The sequence below is a fragment of the Pyrgilauda ruficollis genome, unplaced genomic scaffold, assembly GCF_017590135.1.
Source record: "Pyrgilauda ruficollis isolate IOZ18807 unplaced genomic scaffold, ASM1759013v1 scaffold196, whole genome shotgun sequence".
Taxonomy (NCBI): Eukaryota; Metazoa; Chordata; class Aves; order Passeriformes; family Passeridae; genus Pyrgilauda; species Pyrgilauda ruficollis.
The window spans coordinates 782,900-797,533 of NW_024518762.1; the positions used below are offsets into that span (position 1 = coordinate 782,900).

At 60.4% G+C, this 14,634-nt stretch overlaps 3 protein-coding genes and 1 long non-coding RNA gene across 5 annotated transcripts in view; 1 reads left to right on the forward strand and 3 right to left on the reverse strand.

Moving 5' to 3' along the window:
* The window catches only part of P4HB (prolyl 4-hydroxylase subunit beta), an 8,328-nt gene extending 8,068 nt beyond the window's left edge, over positions 1-260 (reverse strand). For both annotated transcript variants that reach the window (XR_005954997.1, XM_041465984.1), the window contains exon 1: positions 46-260. Coding sequence is in view for 1 of the 2 variants with exons in the window: in XM_041465984.1 (XP_041321918.1) it covers positions 46-202 (157 nt within the window). In the remaining variant the exon portion in view is untranslated. The remainder of the gene's footprint in view (positions 1-45) is intronic.
* Positions 261-2,766: 2,506 nt separating this feature from the next.
* On the reverse strand, positions 2,767-10,350 carry ARHGDIA (Rho GDP dissociation inhibitor alpha). The gene is made up of 6 exons (XM_041466030.1): positions 10,243-10,350; positions 6,073-6,281; positions 5,658-5,741; positions 5,125-5,201; positions 4,898-4,961; positions 2,767-4,418 (listed from the first exon to the last, which is right to left on the reverse strand). The coding sequence occupies exons 2-6, from the start codon at positions 6,260-6,262 to the stop codon at positions 4,219-4,221; spliced, it is 615 nt and encodes a 204-aa protein (XP_041321964.1). The 5' UTR covers positions 6,263-6,281; positions 10,243-10,350; the 3' UTR covers positions 2,767-4,218.
* A 97-nt stretch (positions 10,351-10,447) lies between these two features.
* LOC121352804 lies at positions 10,448-12,839 on the forward strand. The gene is made up of 3 exons (XR_005954999.1): positions 10,448-10,592; positions 10,832-11,043; positions 12,600-12,839. It is a non-coding gene; the product is annotated as an uncharacterized LOC121352804 (long non-coding RNA).
* ALYREF (Aly/REF export factor) lies at positions 10,646-14,597 on the reverse strand. Its single transcript, XM_041466026.1, has 5 exons — positions 14,169-14,597; positions 12,155-12,302; positions 11,950-12,013; positions 11,655-11,832; positions 10,646-10,922 (listed from the first exon to the last, which is right to left on the reverse strand). Exons 1-5 carry the CDS (start codon positions 14,595-14,597, stop codon positions 10,908-10,910), a joined length of 834 nt encoding a protein of 277 aa, XP_041321960.1. The 3' UTR covers positions 10,646-10,907.
* Positions 14,598-14,634: the final 37 nt, after the last annotated feature.

Sequence of the window (14,634 nt, forward strand, 5' to 3'; positions counted from 1 at the left end):
GCCCCCGCCCGCTCCCCCGGCCCGGCCCGGCCCCGCCGCGCTCACAGAACTCGACGAGCAGGTATCGGTGCTCGGCCAGCGCCTGCTCGAAGGAGGTGGCGCGCAGCACCAGGACGCCATCCTCCTCCTCCTGGGCGGCGGCGCGGGCGGGCAGCAGCAGGGCGATGCAGAGCAGCGGGAGCAGAGCGCGCACCGCCGCCATGGCTGATGGCGGCCTTCGGGACGGGCTGGCCGGAACGCGCGGCCGCGGCGCCGCCTCCCCCTTATAAACCCGCCCCCGCCGGCCGCCGCCGCGCGCTATTGGTTGCGCGGCCCGCCTGCTATTGGCCGGCGCCGCTGCCCCGGCCACCGCGCGCCTCCCATTGGCTGGAGGTCCGGGCACGCCCCTCGCTCGCCGCCTCGGGTTGGCCGCCGGCCCCGCTCCCCGCTTGCGGGTCTCCATTGGCCCCTTGCCCCGCGATGCCGCTCGCGATTGGTCGGCTCCACCGTCTCGCGTGGCCCCTGCCCTCGAACGTGGCATTCGGGAAGCGCCGCCGGGCGGCACTGCGCATGCGCGCGGCCACGAGAGCGTGGTGGATCCTGACTGGGCCGCGCGCCCCACGTGATCAGCCCGGCGCGCGAGGCCCGCCCCGCCCCGATGCGTCCGCGGTTCGGTTCGGCCCGGCCCGCTCGCTCCCCCTCCGCTCGTGCCTCCCCTAGACACGGCCTTCTCCTCGGGGTCACCGGCCCCGTTTCCTTTGCTGCAAGCTCGCCAGTCACGGAGGAGCTGGGGCGGCGCAGGCGTCCCCGCGGCGCACGCGCCCTCAAGGAGCGGCTCCTTGTGCCGCAGGCCGAGCAGGGTTCGCCGAGGCTCCAGGTCAGAGCGCGGCCCTGTGCGGAGCGTGCCGAGGGACCCGGCACAGAGGAGCCCGGTGACCGTGGCAGGGCAGAATCCGGCCACTGCCGAGGATCCCGGCTGCTGCTGGCGTGCTGGGCGGGGAAGGGCCCCCGGGCGCTGCCCGTGCCGGGCTACCGGGCGGCTCCTGTGCGCGCCGGTGCCGCACCGGGGCTGCTCAAAGCTGCTGCTCTTTGCTCTGGGCAAGGGGCCGCGCCCCGAGCAAGGAGCTCGCCAGCTCCCCGTGGGGAATCCGAGTGCCCCGAGTGCTGCCAGGGGCTGTTGCCCGTTCAGGAGCTGCGGCCGGTGCTAAACCAGACGCTCTTGTCAGGCACAGGGAGAGCCCAGCGAGGTTTTGGAAGGCAAAGCTGAGCACACGGTGAGGGCACAGCGGGCACCCAGGCCGGCCAGGCACGTTGGGCTGGTAGGGAGGGAATCAGCGGCTGCATTAGTCCAGGCCACCCCGGAGCCTGTTGGTTCCAGGGCTGGAAGCCCTTGCCCCGGCTCCTTGCTCTGCCAGAGAGCCCTGCAGCGATGCCTCTGCTGAAAGGGCATACCTTGCCCCGGGGCAGCTCTGCAGGAGCACTGCTGCTCCAGCTGCGGTGTCAGAGGGAGCTGCTGCAGCCTTGGAAATGGGGAACAGCATGGGCTGCTCCTGCACAACTTCTGGCCCAGGTTCTTAAGGTGCATCACCTGGAAGGGACTAAGGCTTTACTTCGGGAGCCACAATTCATGCAAATAGTCTGTCCCACCCAGCCTGTGACTGGAGCTACCCATCCCCAAGTGCACTCATGGCATGCACCAGGCACAAGAGCCCAGCTGTCACCCTGCCAGAGAACAGAGGCAGAATCCCCAAAGCTGGAGCACAGCACAGCTGTCCTGCCCCTGCAGGCCTCCTGCCATGGTAAAACGATCTAACAGAAGCCTTGACACCCTGGGTGTGGAAACTCTTGCCAAAGCTGGGGTTGCATCAGCTGCATGCTCATCTGACCCTGCCCACAGAGTGGCTGTTGGGGGCCAGCACAGGGGGCCTTTGTTCACAGTATGAGGCACATCTGGGCTCTGTCTAACTGACACACGGAGGGTGAGGCCTGTTCCCTGCTCCAGTCCCCACGCTGCCCTCCAAGGCCCCTCACTGTGCAGAGGGCTGGGGGGTCGTAGCTGGGTGCTGCTCTCCATGGCAAGCAGAACGAGTGAGGTGCCTGCTGGAGTGGGCACTGGCCACAAGCAAGCTCCTATCCAGCCCAGACTTTTGCTTTCAGTCCTTGTCCTTTTCAAGTCCCATCATCTCCTTTAGCAGTTTCCCAAGGCCTGAGGAAGTGGCCTGTGCTGTGAGCTCCAAATACAAGATGGAGTTCTCAGATACCTTCACGAGTCTGACCAGGAGCAGAGCCGAGTCCCCTCCTCCAGGTTCTCTCACACCATGGATTCTATAAAGAGCTTTTCATGGCTACACTTTCCTTTATCCTTAACACAAACATGCCACATGCTCTGTAAACATCCGCAGGCTCTTATCGTGCTGCCTCTCCTGGACTGCGTTTTCTCGTCGCCTCCCTCATTCCTGTGACTGCACAGGAATTTCCCTTTGCGTGTGCAGCTGGAGCAGTCGTGCTGTGGGTTCAGAGCTGTCTGCTCCTCTGCTGGCAAGAGGCCCCCCTTGGAAATCCCTGTTTTCACAGCCTCACACACTCCACCCCTCACTGTGGGCAGTGCAGAACAGGGCAAACAGCAAGGGACGGATCCTGCACACATACTGCCATGAGGCCTCTCCTGTCCCAGATCCTGTTTCACATTCTAGCAAACCCAGAGATCCTGGTCTTCTCCCACCCTAAGTGTCTGCAGAAATCCCATTTAGCCACTTCATGCTGAAGATCCAGCATGGACAGTACACGGTCAGTTCAAAGATTTTATTTAACTGTCATAAAAGGAGAAGCAGACGATGATTCCAAACCTGTTAACCTGGGTCTAGGACTTACAGACAATACACACCAAATCAAATTAACCAAAAAAACTCTCTAGGGGCAGGGCGAGGGCAGTTAGAGGCAAAGACGTAGCTACGAGAAGCCACATGTACTTGGTCCCAGTTCTAACCTCAATGTGGTAGATCCAAACCGGAGGGCTGCAGAGGTGGCACGTGCCTGTCCAGCCCCGGGGCCTTGCAGGGGGTCCCTGGGGCTTCTCTGCCCCAAGAGCTGCAGCTGTGCAGCCAAGGGTGGAGGCCGGCACGCTGCGGGTCTGTGGCAGGCACGGGGGCCGAGTGTCAAGGCAATAACTACAGGCCAGGCACAGATTTTAAAGGCAGAACAGATACATAAGGCATTAACCGCTTCAGAACACTTGTCCGTCGCAAGCTCTTTGTTGATCGCATCAGGAGCAGCTGCAGAGACAGACTTGTCCATCCTCAGCCTGAAACAGCCAGGAGGGCAGTGCTGTCCTGGAATTTCAGTGCTTTGCAGCTACCTGGGCTGCAGTGAGAAGTGCGAGGCGATGGCAGCACTGGTGACCCCTGCACCGCCCTGCCCTCCAGCCCCTCTGCGCCACGGGGCACCCGAGAGCGCGGGGCAAGGCTGGGCCAGCCAGGCCAGTGCTCGGGGTGCCAGGAAGGGTGGCCAGGCGTCACCCAGGATGTCACACCCTCTCCCCTCTGGAGATGTCCTGTCTCGGGTGAGGAACGGACCAGCAGTGAAGTGGGAAGTTGTGAATCTTTCCTAATAACACATGAGGGGCGTGAGAAGCTGAGCCCATGCCAACAGATGGGGAGGGCAGGTGGCGTTTAAAAAGTGTAACAGAGGCAGGACCCCCTCCCTAGAGGATACATGTTACACATTTAAGGCATCATGGTTACAGGGAACATCCACAAATGAAGCTGCCCAGGACACTGACAGGGCGGAAAGGGCAGGCAGACAACACTTGAGCCAATAAACTGATTTGACAGCTGCCTGGCACCAAAATTCTTCAGCTACTTGGAGGCAGTAGCTACCCTGAGCTGTGTGCAGGAAAGCCAAGCACAGGATCCTAACAGGGATTCCTCCCCTTTGGCACCTCCTGGAAAAAGGAAGGTGGGAAGCAAGAAAGGGCCTGGCAAGGGAGTGGGCACTCCCCTCAGTGCTGGGGCAGCACAGCCCCAGGACGGGCAGCTGGAGACCAGATGCAGACAGCATGGTTTGGTCAATGCACTCAGCAATTCTCTGGGGAGGGGGCACATAAAAAACTGAGCTCTCTGGTCAAATGATAATGGGGGTGACAGGTAAGAGGGTTCCAATGTCAGCACTTTGGTACAGGGGGGGAATTCTACGGTAGCCACTGTCTGATTCACGCTCTCTGGGGTTTGGCCTCAGGAAGGGCTAGTCCTTCCAATCCTTCTTGATGGTCAGGTTCCACTCCCAGGACAGGTGGTCAGTCTTATCATCATCTGTGAACTTGGATTTGATGTTGTAGCTGCCCCGGGCCAGCATGCCCTTTGGGGCCTCTTCCATGGGGGTCAGAAACTCGTACTCCTCTGCTCGGGGGCCATAGCTCCCAACCATGTATTCGGTCTTGTCAACTAAAAAGACAAAAAGAGGCGTATGGAGGCTCCATAGAGGCACCAAGAGGTTCAGGAGCCTCCCATGCATCTTGGGCAAGGCTGAAGCAAAGGGAAGGTCTGTTACTGTTACAACAATCCCCAGAGCAGCTGTAACAATAGGAATCTCACCCAGCTCAGAGCTCCCTTCCCCCCAGGAATGGGCCCCTCCTGTGGGGAGTGACCTGTAAGCACTTGCAGTGCTGTCAGCTGTGAGCTGCTTCCTGCCAAACTCAGGGGGGAATGTGCTCTGGGGGAATCACATCACATGCTGTGCAACCAGGACCATGGGCTGCCCCACCACCGCAGGTCCAGGAGCTCTGCAGAGCTCCACAGCCCTGTGGCACTGAGGACTGTCCCCTCCCGTGAGGAGCTGCTGGGCAGCCCCTGTCACAGCAGCCAAGACGAGCAGGAAGCCCTCACTCACACAGAGCAGCACCAGGTCATAGAGAAGCACTTACTTTTCACACCTTTCCGGAATGTGTGCTGGATGTACTTCAATCCTGACACAATCTCCCTGTTTACCTGCAGAGAGAGGAGCAGGGACTGAGCAGGACGTCTCCATTCATGCTGCCCATGCCTGCAGGAAGAGCCCATTCCTTCAGCACAACCTCGCTTGCAGGGCATGGGTGCTCCCCAGGCCGGCACCGCTGTCCCGTTCCTTCCGTTCCCAGATTGGAATCCTTACCCTAAAGGAGATTTTTATCCGGTATTCCACACCCTCCTTCAGCACAAATGCTTGCTTCTTGTAGCTTTCCAGATCACCTACAGAGACAGGAGAGGGCTGCTCAGAGCTCCTTTGTGCTGTGCTGTGCTCTGGAGTGAATTTCCCTGGCACAAGCAGCTGGGGCAGGAGCTGCAGGGCCCTCTCTGCTGCCGGAGCCAGGCAAGCAATGCCCTGCAACAGACACTGCAGCACAACCCTGCAATCAATTCCAAACTGTTTCTCTGCAGATGTTTGCTCCAAAGCTGTCACCATTCCGAAGCTGCCATGAATGTCACCATGCAGGCTGGAAGAATCTGCCTGCCCCATCTGGCCCCTCACACCTCTACAGAACACCCAGGTGTCACAGAACTGCTGCTGGGCTCCAGGTACAGAACCCGCTGGGGCCAAAGCACTGTGCTCTGCTGCCAACACACACAGGAAGGCTCAGCCACCTTGCCAGCAGTACTCCTGCCAGCTGTGCCCAGGAGCAGGGCTGGCATTCCCTCCCAGCTCACCTGTCAGGTCCAGTTCCAGGGGCCCTGGAGCAGTAGCACAGACCAAGGTCAGTTTGGTCACTACCACATTTGGAGCGTTGGGATCTAGAGACAAGAGATAAAGCTGTTAAACACTCATCCTCGACATTGGCCAGCACAGCTCCTTTTCCTTCCAGAGAACTTCCTGGAAGAGCACAAAAACCAGCAAAACCAGGCTCCAACTCTGTAAGGGTCAGGGCTTCCATTGCACCAGGCCCTGCTCACAGTACTCCACAAAGGCAGAGTGCCACCCCTGCCCCTGAGTCCCTGAGCCAGCAATGGGCACGGGGAGCACAGGCACAGCTCTGTGCTCCTACCCAAACACAGAGCTGGGAGAACAGCTCCCAGCTGGGAGCAGAGGCAAGGCCAGAAGGGACCAACACACCCCAGAGCTCACCTGCATTCACGGTGACGGCGCCCAGCAGGGCCTCCTTGTACTTGCGCAGGCTCTCATCGTCCTTGTCCAGCTCCTGGATCTCCTGGATGCTCTTCTGGGCAGGTGGCTTATAGTTGACAGAGTGTTCATCCTCCTCATTCTCAGCTGCAATCTGGGCCAGCTGCTCTGCCGTTGGCTCCTGCTCTGCCATCCTCACGCACGTGACCACACTGAAGGAGAGAGGAGAGCTGTGACTGCCCCGACCAACACTCCAGCAGCAGGGCTCCCCAGAACTGCTCTGCTGTCACTCTGCAGGCTCCCACTCTCTCTGGGGCCCTTCACGCTGGCCCCTGGGAGACACAGCCCTGCCAAGGCCCCCAGGCCCTGCAGAACCCTCCAGAGGCCATGTCTCATCTTCAGCCTGCAGAGGCCCAGGCAAGAGTGAGAAAAAATTCAGCCTCAGTGCTTTGCTTGTAGTGTAAATACCCCAAAGCCATAGGGAGGACATTCTCCTCCACAAGATCGACCAGGTGAGGCTTTCAGTTGGAATAAACCAGAGCCCAGAATAAACCCAGTTCTGCTCTCCACAACAGGATTCCAGCTAAGAGCAGGCCTCTGTCTCCCCACTGGCATGAATGCCAGGAGCCTCTGCTGGGACCTGGTGCTCATGTTTTGTAACTGTCATGTCAGTGCTCTGTGCAAGGTGCCTTGGCAGAGTGGGATGAGACACCTAGCTCAGCCCTTTGCAAGGATCTGTGGCACACACAACCAGGGAAACAGACAATTAAATAAACAAGATGTGGAACCTGGCTCAGCTGCCCAGGACTCTGCCCAGGAAATGCCCAGCCACACCAAGGGCTAGGCAAAGGTGATGCCAACACTCCATTAAAATCCTCGTAAAAGCCAATGACACATTCAGGAATTCTTGGTGTTCCACAGGGCACGTTGTCTGAAGGGTTATCCTACGGCAAATACCAACCTGGACTCTCTAAAGACTCAGAACACTCTGGCACAGCTTTAGAAAGGCACTGGGGGATGATGTGGCACCATGGGGCTGTACCAGGGCTCTGGCCTTGCGTGGCACAAGCATCTGTGCCAGGAGCTTTTCCTGCTGCAGCTGCACAGCAAACAGCTGGCCCTTCCACATGGCATCCTCCAACATCCTCACACTGAATGGTGTGGAAATTTGTCTTCAAAAGGGCATTTAGTCTCATGTCACAGATGAACAACTGATGAGATTTCATGCCAGTGTCTCCATATCAAACCCAGGCCCTTGCTTCTCCCAAACAGCTGCCAGGCTTGAGGACTCCTAGAAGTGCTGAGCAAACGCTCACTTACACACCCTGCACTGCTCCATCTCCTCCCTGCATCCTGCCCAATCCCCTCCTCCAATGTCCTTTGGCTCACCTCTGGGCTAGACTATACCTCCCATGGTCCACAGTTCATTCTAACACTCACACCTTGCTCTGAGGATACCTGCAGCTTCCAGGAAAGAGATAGAATTTCAGCTCTACAGAATCGAAGTTCCAAACTTGTGGTGACTCCCAAATTCTGTGACTGAGCCTTCTGTGAGAGCACACTAATGGCAGAGGATCCACTAGCATCCACACACGTATCTCCAACAGTGGTAGCTACACTTCTGTGCAGGAGCATCCACGGGCACCCTCCACCTTCCAATTTTCAGACCAAGCAGAGACAAAATCTCTCACACACAGCCAGATCAAGGACAGCAGGAGCCATGGAGCCTCTGCTCCAGCACCTGAAGCTCTTGGAGCCAGTGCTCTGTGAACAACAGCACCAGTCCCAGCGCAGCTCCCATCGCTGGGAGACAGCTGCACTGACTGGGAACAGCCTTGGCGTTCACAGCCCTGACTGCCAGCAGCTGGTCACCTCCAAGAGCCAGAATCCTCTCCTGGCCAGTTTGGAAATGCACCGGTTTGGTGTCAGCACAGAGCTGCCACTCCTCAACAGCTGACCCCCGTGTAACACAACGGTGACAGTTTTCTCCCATGCATCACTAGCCCCATCTCCACCAGACCCACGAGGAGCCCCTCCCACAAACTGGTACTTAGCAACCATCATGACACAGAGGGCACAAAAGAAAGCCCAAATCAACCAAAACCCCAAATCCCCAGCTCTTTGCTCACATTCCTGTGTTCCAGCCTTACTTCTGTGATCCACAGCTAAAGAATCATGCATACCCAGCACACAGATTAATCACAACCCACCCCAACCTTCTCAGGATTTCTAAGGCGACAGGAGCCCACCAGGACTGATAACACCGCAGGGGACCAGAACCAGCATGATTCCAGTCAGCACTGCAGGCCAGGTCTTGGCTCTGGAGAAACAGCCCTTACCTTTCCTATCAGCTTACCCAGAGGTCCTGGGGAACCCCCTGCTCTGTGGAACAGCACAGCCCCCCAGGAACTGCCAGGGCTGCAGGAAGGGACCCCAGCCTGTGCTGGAAGCAGGGTACAGAAGGGCTCCTGGACCTTCAGAAACAGACCCCAGCTCCCAGAAGGTCCTCAGGATCACAGCAGCCTGTAGAAGGCAGCAGGAGGCTGAATCCTGGGAATTTGCACTCTACCTTCACTGCTCCCTCAACCCAGCAGATTCTTCCGGATTCTCAGCGTGTTTAGAGCAGGACAGAGCAGCTGCAGCAGCCAGAGCCCCACCTCCTGCCAGCAGCAGCACCAGCGGGAATATCCCTGCTGGTGTCCGAGCAGACAGCGGGAACCACTGACTCCTGGAATCCCGATCCACGGCAGCAGCGAGGCCAGCATTAGTCAGAGGATCTTCAGATGAGCTAATCGGCTTCCGACAGCCGCCAGGCCTCGGCGCAGCCGTGGACGCAACAGGGCCCGTTCCAGCAGTCCCCACCCTTCCTTCTTCCCGCGCAGCCACCCAGAGAGCTCGCTGGAATGTGACCCAGCAGTAAGCGCTTCTCCAGGGTCCTGTCCCAGCTGCTCTGCCAGGACGGGGAGCCAGAACAGCCTGAACAGCCTGGCTGCTCCACACGGGCAGCTCAGAGGGCTCCAGGGCAGCACAGGGGAGTGGGGACACCAGCAGCACAGGCGGGACAGGAGCCCAGCTGGCACCTCCTGAGGCTGGGCGCTGTCAGGGCATCTCCAGGTACCACTGCTGCACCAGCTGCTCTGTAAGAGCATCCAGAGAATTCTCACCCCACCCGATCCCCCCAGGGTGACTCACAGCCCCACGCGGGAAGGACTTGGGAACAGGAGGACACACTGCTGCCCAGCGGGGACTCGGCAGTCTGAGGATGGAGGATTTTTTTTCTTTTCGCTCTGACATATCCCTGACCTGTCGTTCACCTGCAAGGGTGAACCGTGCAGAGCCAGGCTGAGGGCTCACAAACAGCTCCAGAAGCATAAAGGCCACGGGCAGTGCCACACCAGGGATGCAAACCAGCACCGTGGGTACCTGGAGCCGGGACTGTGACCCATCCCTGTGTGCCAGCAGCCGAACCCACAGCGGTGAAACTGTCCCCACTCTGCAGCCATGGAATAAGCTCCTCCACACTGGAAAAACGCTTGGACAAACGGAGCAAGAGAGCAGACCCGAAACCCTCAAGTGAACCAGCGCGGCCAGGGGCTCTTCTCATCACAAACAAACGACGGTCACGGCTCTCAGCCAGCTCTCGGGAAAACGCCACTGCTCCCGCTGGAGTGATGATGGCGGGGCAGCGCAGGAACCGCGGCCCCCGTGCAAACCCCCGCCGGCGCTCGAGGCGCACCCGGCCCGCGGCGGCCGGGGTGGAATGGCCCTGCCTCGCCGCGGAGCAGCCCGGCTCTTGTGCAGCCTCCCAGTTCCTCATTCCACGCCGAGCGGCCATTTATGGACAGCCCGTGCGCGCCGGAGGCACGGCCGAGCGCGGGACATGTCGGGCCGGGCGATCCCCGCACCGCCCCTCGGCCCGAGCACCGGGCACAGCCCGCCGGGAGCCGCCCCAGCCCCTCAGGGGAGCGCGGGCCGCCCGCCCCGCCCTCGCCCCACGCGCTCCGCTCCGGGCCGGCCCCACCGGGGGCGGCGGCTCCCCCGGCCTTCGGAAGGTCGCGCAAGGGCACCGGAGCCCCGCGCCCGCCCCTCGGCCGCGCCCGGCCCTTCCCGCGGCCAGCGCGGCGCGCCCGGCTCGCCGTGCCTCAGCCCCCCCCCTCGCCGCTCCCGCCGTACCGGTCTCGCTCGCTCCGCGCTGCGCTGCCAACGCCGCGGATCCGCCCAGGCCCCGCGCGCCCCCGCACTTCCGGGACACGCCCGGCACTTCCCGTTACTCGCCGCCGCGCCGCCGCCGCGCTTCCGGCCGCGGACCGCGCGCTGATTGGCCCGGGGGGGGAGGGGGGGGCGCATGGGAGGGGCGGAACGGACCGGATGGGCGGGACCGAGGCGGAGCGGGGCAGCACCGGCAGGGCGGGGCAGACAGGGATCGGGACAGGAGAGCGGTCCGCGAGCGAGAACGGATCAGGGATCAGCGGGGCAGGACGGGACCAGGCCCGGGACACGGCAGAGTGGCGCGGAGCATCACGGTATGTGCGGGAGCGGGACGGGGCGCGGACCGCAGCAAGGCACCAGCCACAGCTCTAGACATGGTTCTATTTTATTACGGCAAAGGTGAAAAAGCCACCTTGGCCCAACAGGCAACCAGAAAAATTTATCCCAAAAATAACTCGGTACAAAACAGGTCTGCTGAGAATTAAAAAAAACCTTTACAGGAGTTAAAACCTATCCCAGAACGTAAAAGTAAAACAAATCCCATCCTCGGTAGTAGTAGCCACAGCCGCAGCCCCTGCCGGGAGTGTGGAGCAAGATTGGAGTCCTTCCCTGCGCCCACTGCTGCCGCTTTAGCTGGTGTCCATCTGGAAGAGAGGGAGGAATGTCACCACAGCCCTGGCACAGTAGCACCCCTGCACCCGAGCCCACCCAGCCCTGCGGGCAGCCCGGCTCTGCTGAGCCCCAAGCACGGGGGCACAGGGACAGGTGGGTGCAAGCACAGCGCACCGTGCTGAGCACGACAGCAGAGCGCACCCCGACTCTGCTCCAGGGCTTTCCCTAGAGTCCTGCTCATCACACTCCTTCCATGCTCTTGCCCTGACCTATCCTGGTCCTGAACCACCCACTCGGTGTCCTTGTGGCCTCGGCTTTGTTGGATCCTGGCCCAGGTACGGCACAGGCTGAGCAAGTTCCAGGTACAGCTACAACCTGCCCATGGCTCATTTCTGCCACCAGCATTACACCCTTTCCCCAGCAGCACACCACACAGCTCTTCCACATGAGATTTTCCTTTGTTTTCCCATTCCTGCAGCCTATCAGCTCTGTGAGTTTTGTTCTGCAGCTGCTGCTCATAGTGGCTGCTCCAGCTACGGAGCCTGGCAAGAGCAGAGCCTGTTCCTCAGCCATCAGGAACAGGTGACAAACGGCTCTGGAAAGCGAAGCTCAGGCCCAAGCCAAGGCACAGCGCAGCTTCGGAGTGAGACTGCTTCAGTCCAAGGAGCTGGAAAATGCTTTCTCTTTTCTGCCAGCTCCAGACTGCCAGCTTTCCAGGATGAGATGCTGTGGGGAGCCCACTACCATGCCCAAGCAGCACTTACCCTGGCATTGTAAGCATCCAGCTGTGCATCTAGTTCTTCTGCAGAGAGCTGCTGTTTGGAAGTTCTTCCAGCTCCTCTGCCTCTCCCTCTGTTCCCGCCACGAGTCCCTCGCCTGTTGCCTCCACCTCCAAATCCCCCTGAGACCCCGCGGTTTCTGGTCATGCCACCTCTGTTTACACTGTAAGTTTTAAAAGCAGCGTTTTAGTGCCTTCAGTGAAGCCAAAGAGGACCCAGGCTCCCCAGCAGGGAGGGTCCTGCCCTTCCCGCCCACCTGCCCGGGCAGGGGCTCCCCCACCTCTGTGCTGGTCTCCGCTGCGTGTCGATCTGTGACGTGACCAGCTGGATGTTCATGGGGCGCCCTGCAGGAGGAGAGCAGCCGTGAGCAGGACACACACACACGGGGCAGGACGGGCAGGAGGGACTGGGGTGAGGGAGAAATGCACCAGGGGAGGGACACGGGTATGCAGGGACCCCGCTCCAGCCAAGGAACGCCACCTCACCGTCCAGGGGCACCCCGTTGTACTGCTTCATGGCCTTCAGCGCGTCGGCCTTCCTCTCGAAGTGCACGTCTGCCGTCCCCAGGCTGCGGCCGGATCTGTCATAGTGCACAGCTGCCTTCTTCAAGGTCCCAAACTCCGCAAAGAGCTCCTGGGAATGGGAGAGAAAGGAGCCCATCCATCAATGCTGCTGCCAACACTGCAGCACCCCACAGACACACTCGGTGTCAGTGCTCGTCCCACCGCCTCAGACAGCCTGGACAAACACCCAGTGGCACAGCGGAGCACAGCCCATCTGCAAGACTCCAGGCAGCTGTCACAAGTGGCAAAATCAAGCAGGACTCCACACTTGTGTCCTGCAGGAGGCACATTCACAGCCAGTGAAGCAGATTCAAGGGATGCTGACCTGTTTTTGTTTTGTTTTTTTTTTGTTTTTTTTTTTTTCCAGGGGAACTGGAGGTCTTTGTTGAAGATGAATCAAAGTGGCAACAATTAAAAATACTGCAGACCCCAGACACCTTTCTCAGAGGAGAATGACCACGTGAGTGCAGGGATCCACGAGACCACGGCACTTTTACTGCTGGACTTGTGCCCATCAGGAACATACCCCAAAAATGGAGCCCAACAAAGTCCTCTGCTGAGGTCTGCCCTTTGCTGCCACAAAGGCTGGAAATAAAGAGGCAGCAACAGAGGCACCAATTTTGTTTCTCAGGCACTACAAGTGGGAAGGCAACAAGGTTACTGCACTGCCTGTGTCAACCTGCTTCCGCGTCACAGCAGGGCTCTCAGCAGGGCTGCTGCAGGAGAACTGCAAAGGGCACCTGGCAGATGCTTTCTGGACAGAATGTGGCAGGCGAGGCTGTGTCAGCTCTGCCCAGAGCCCGGGTCAGCTGCTCCTGCCTCAGAGGACACAAAGAGGAACACTGCACAGCTCCTTTGTGACTAGAGCACCTTCGGCCTCTCACACCACAGAAAGAGGCATTAGCACAGGAACAACACCACATCTGAGGCAATGCTAAATTATGGGGCTGGGGGCCAAAGACATTGAGCCAGCCCTGCTGCTAAACAAACCCCAGTGGGAGCTTGTGCAGCAGCAGGAAGTGAGTCCTGGCTGCACACAGGGCACAGGGGCTGAGTTTTACACACTGCTGCCTCACTGCAACAAACAGGAACTTATTTAAACCCAGTCTGAACTTACACGAGGGAAAGAACTGGAGTGCAGCACACTACCCAGGGAGTAGGGGACCTGCCAGAGCTCCTTTCCCATTCCCCACACAGCCAGATGGGTGGGGGAGAGGCTGAATGAACGAACTGATGAGGAGAGTCTAGCAGCAGTGGTTTGGTTTTCCCTGGTGAGGCCACGAGAGCCAGAGGCCAGGGTGATGGTAGCACTCTGTCGTGCAGGAGCCCCCGCCAGGGACACACGTGGCACTCAATCCTGCACAGCTCACAGCCCACTCCTGACCCTGGGACACCCCTCAGCCTCCAGCCCTGAGGCAGCTGCCCCAAGCACCCGACTGCAGGCACCGTGGGCTCTGACAGCCCAGCCAGGCATGGCCATGACACGCGGAGGGCAGGACACCAAGGCAGAGGAGCTGTTCTCGTGACAAATAACTACCTGGCTACACTGATGGCTGCATCTTTGGGAACCCCCTGACACCCACCAGAGTGTGGACTGACAAAGCAGCAGAGCCCAGGGCACGGTTAGGGACAGCTACAGCTGTGCAGAGCAGGAGCTCACAGTGATCCTCCAGTCACAGCATGATCCAGCAGCCACAGCATCACTCCCTGTGCACCAGGTACTTACAAAGCACCTATAAACTGGATTTTCCAGCCCCCTGGAGACCACCACGATCGCGGCAAAGCAGGCATATAGTACCAACCCCATCACCAGGGATTCACTCGGCCCCGAGCGCAGTGGGAGCAGGGCCGGCGGGGCTCCCGCGGGCTCCCGCGGGCACCCGGCCGGGGCCAACGAACGAGGCCCCGCTTCCCGCGGCGCCTCCCCGAGCCGCACCTGGATGTCCGCATCCGAAACGCCGAAGTCCAGGTTGGAGACGAGCAGCTTTCCGCCGGTCTCCACGCCGGCCCCCGCCCCGAAGCCGCTGTCGAACAGGTCGTGCTGCCACTTCTCGGGGAGTTGCTTCGGCTGCAACGAGACCGGGACGTGGCTGACCGGCGCCAGGGCCTCGCAGCCCGCGGCCGCGCCGGGAGTGGACAAAGGGCCTCCCGCGTCCGCGCCCCCGCCCCGCGCGGACCCTCCGCCCCAGCCCGCCGCGCCGCCGCGGCCCAAGCTCCGCCTGCCCCGTCCGCCGCCCCGGCCGGGCCCGCCCCCGCGTGCGGTGCCGCCCCGGCCCCGGCCGCCCCGGCCGCCCCGGCTGGCCCCACGCTGGCTCCGGTTGAGCTTAATGATGTCGTCCAGGGACATGTCCATCTTGTCGGCCATGATGGCGGCACCGCTCCCACCCGCACTTCCGGCCGCG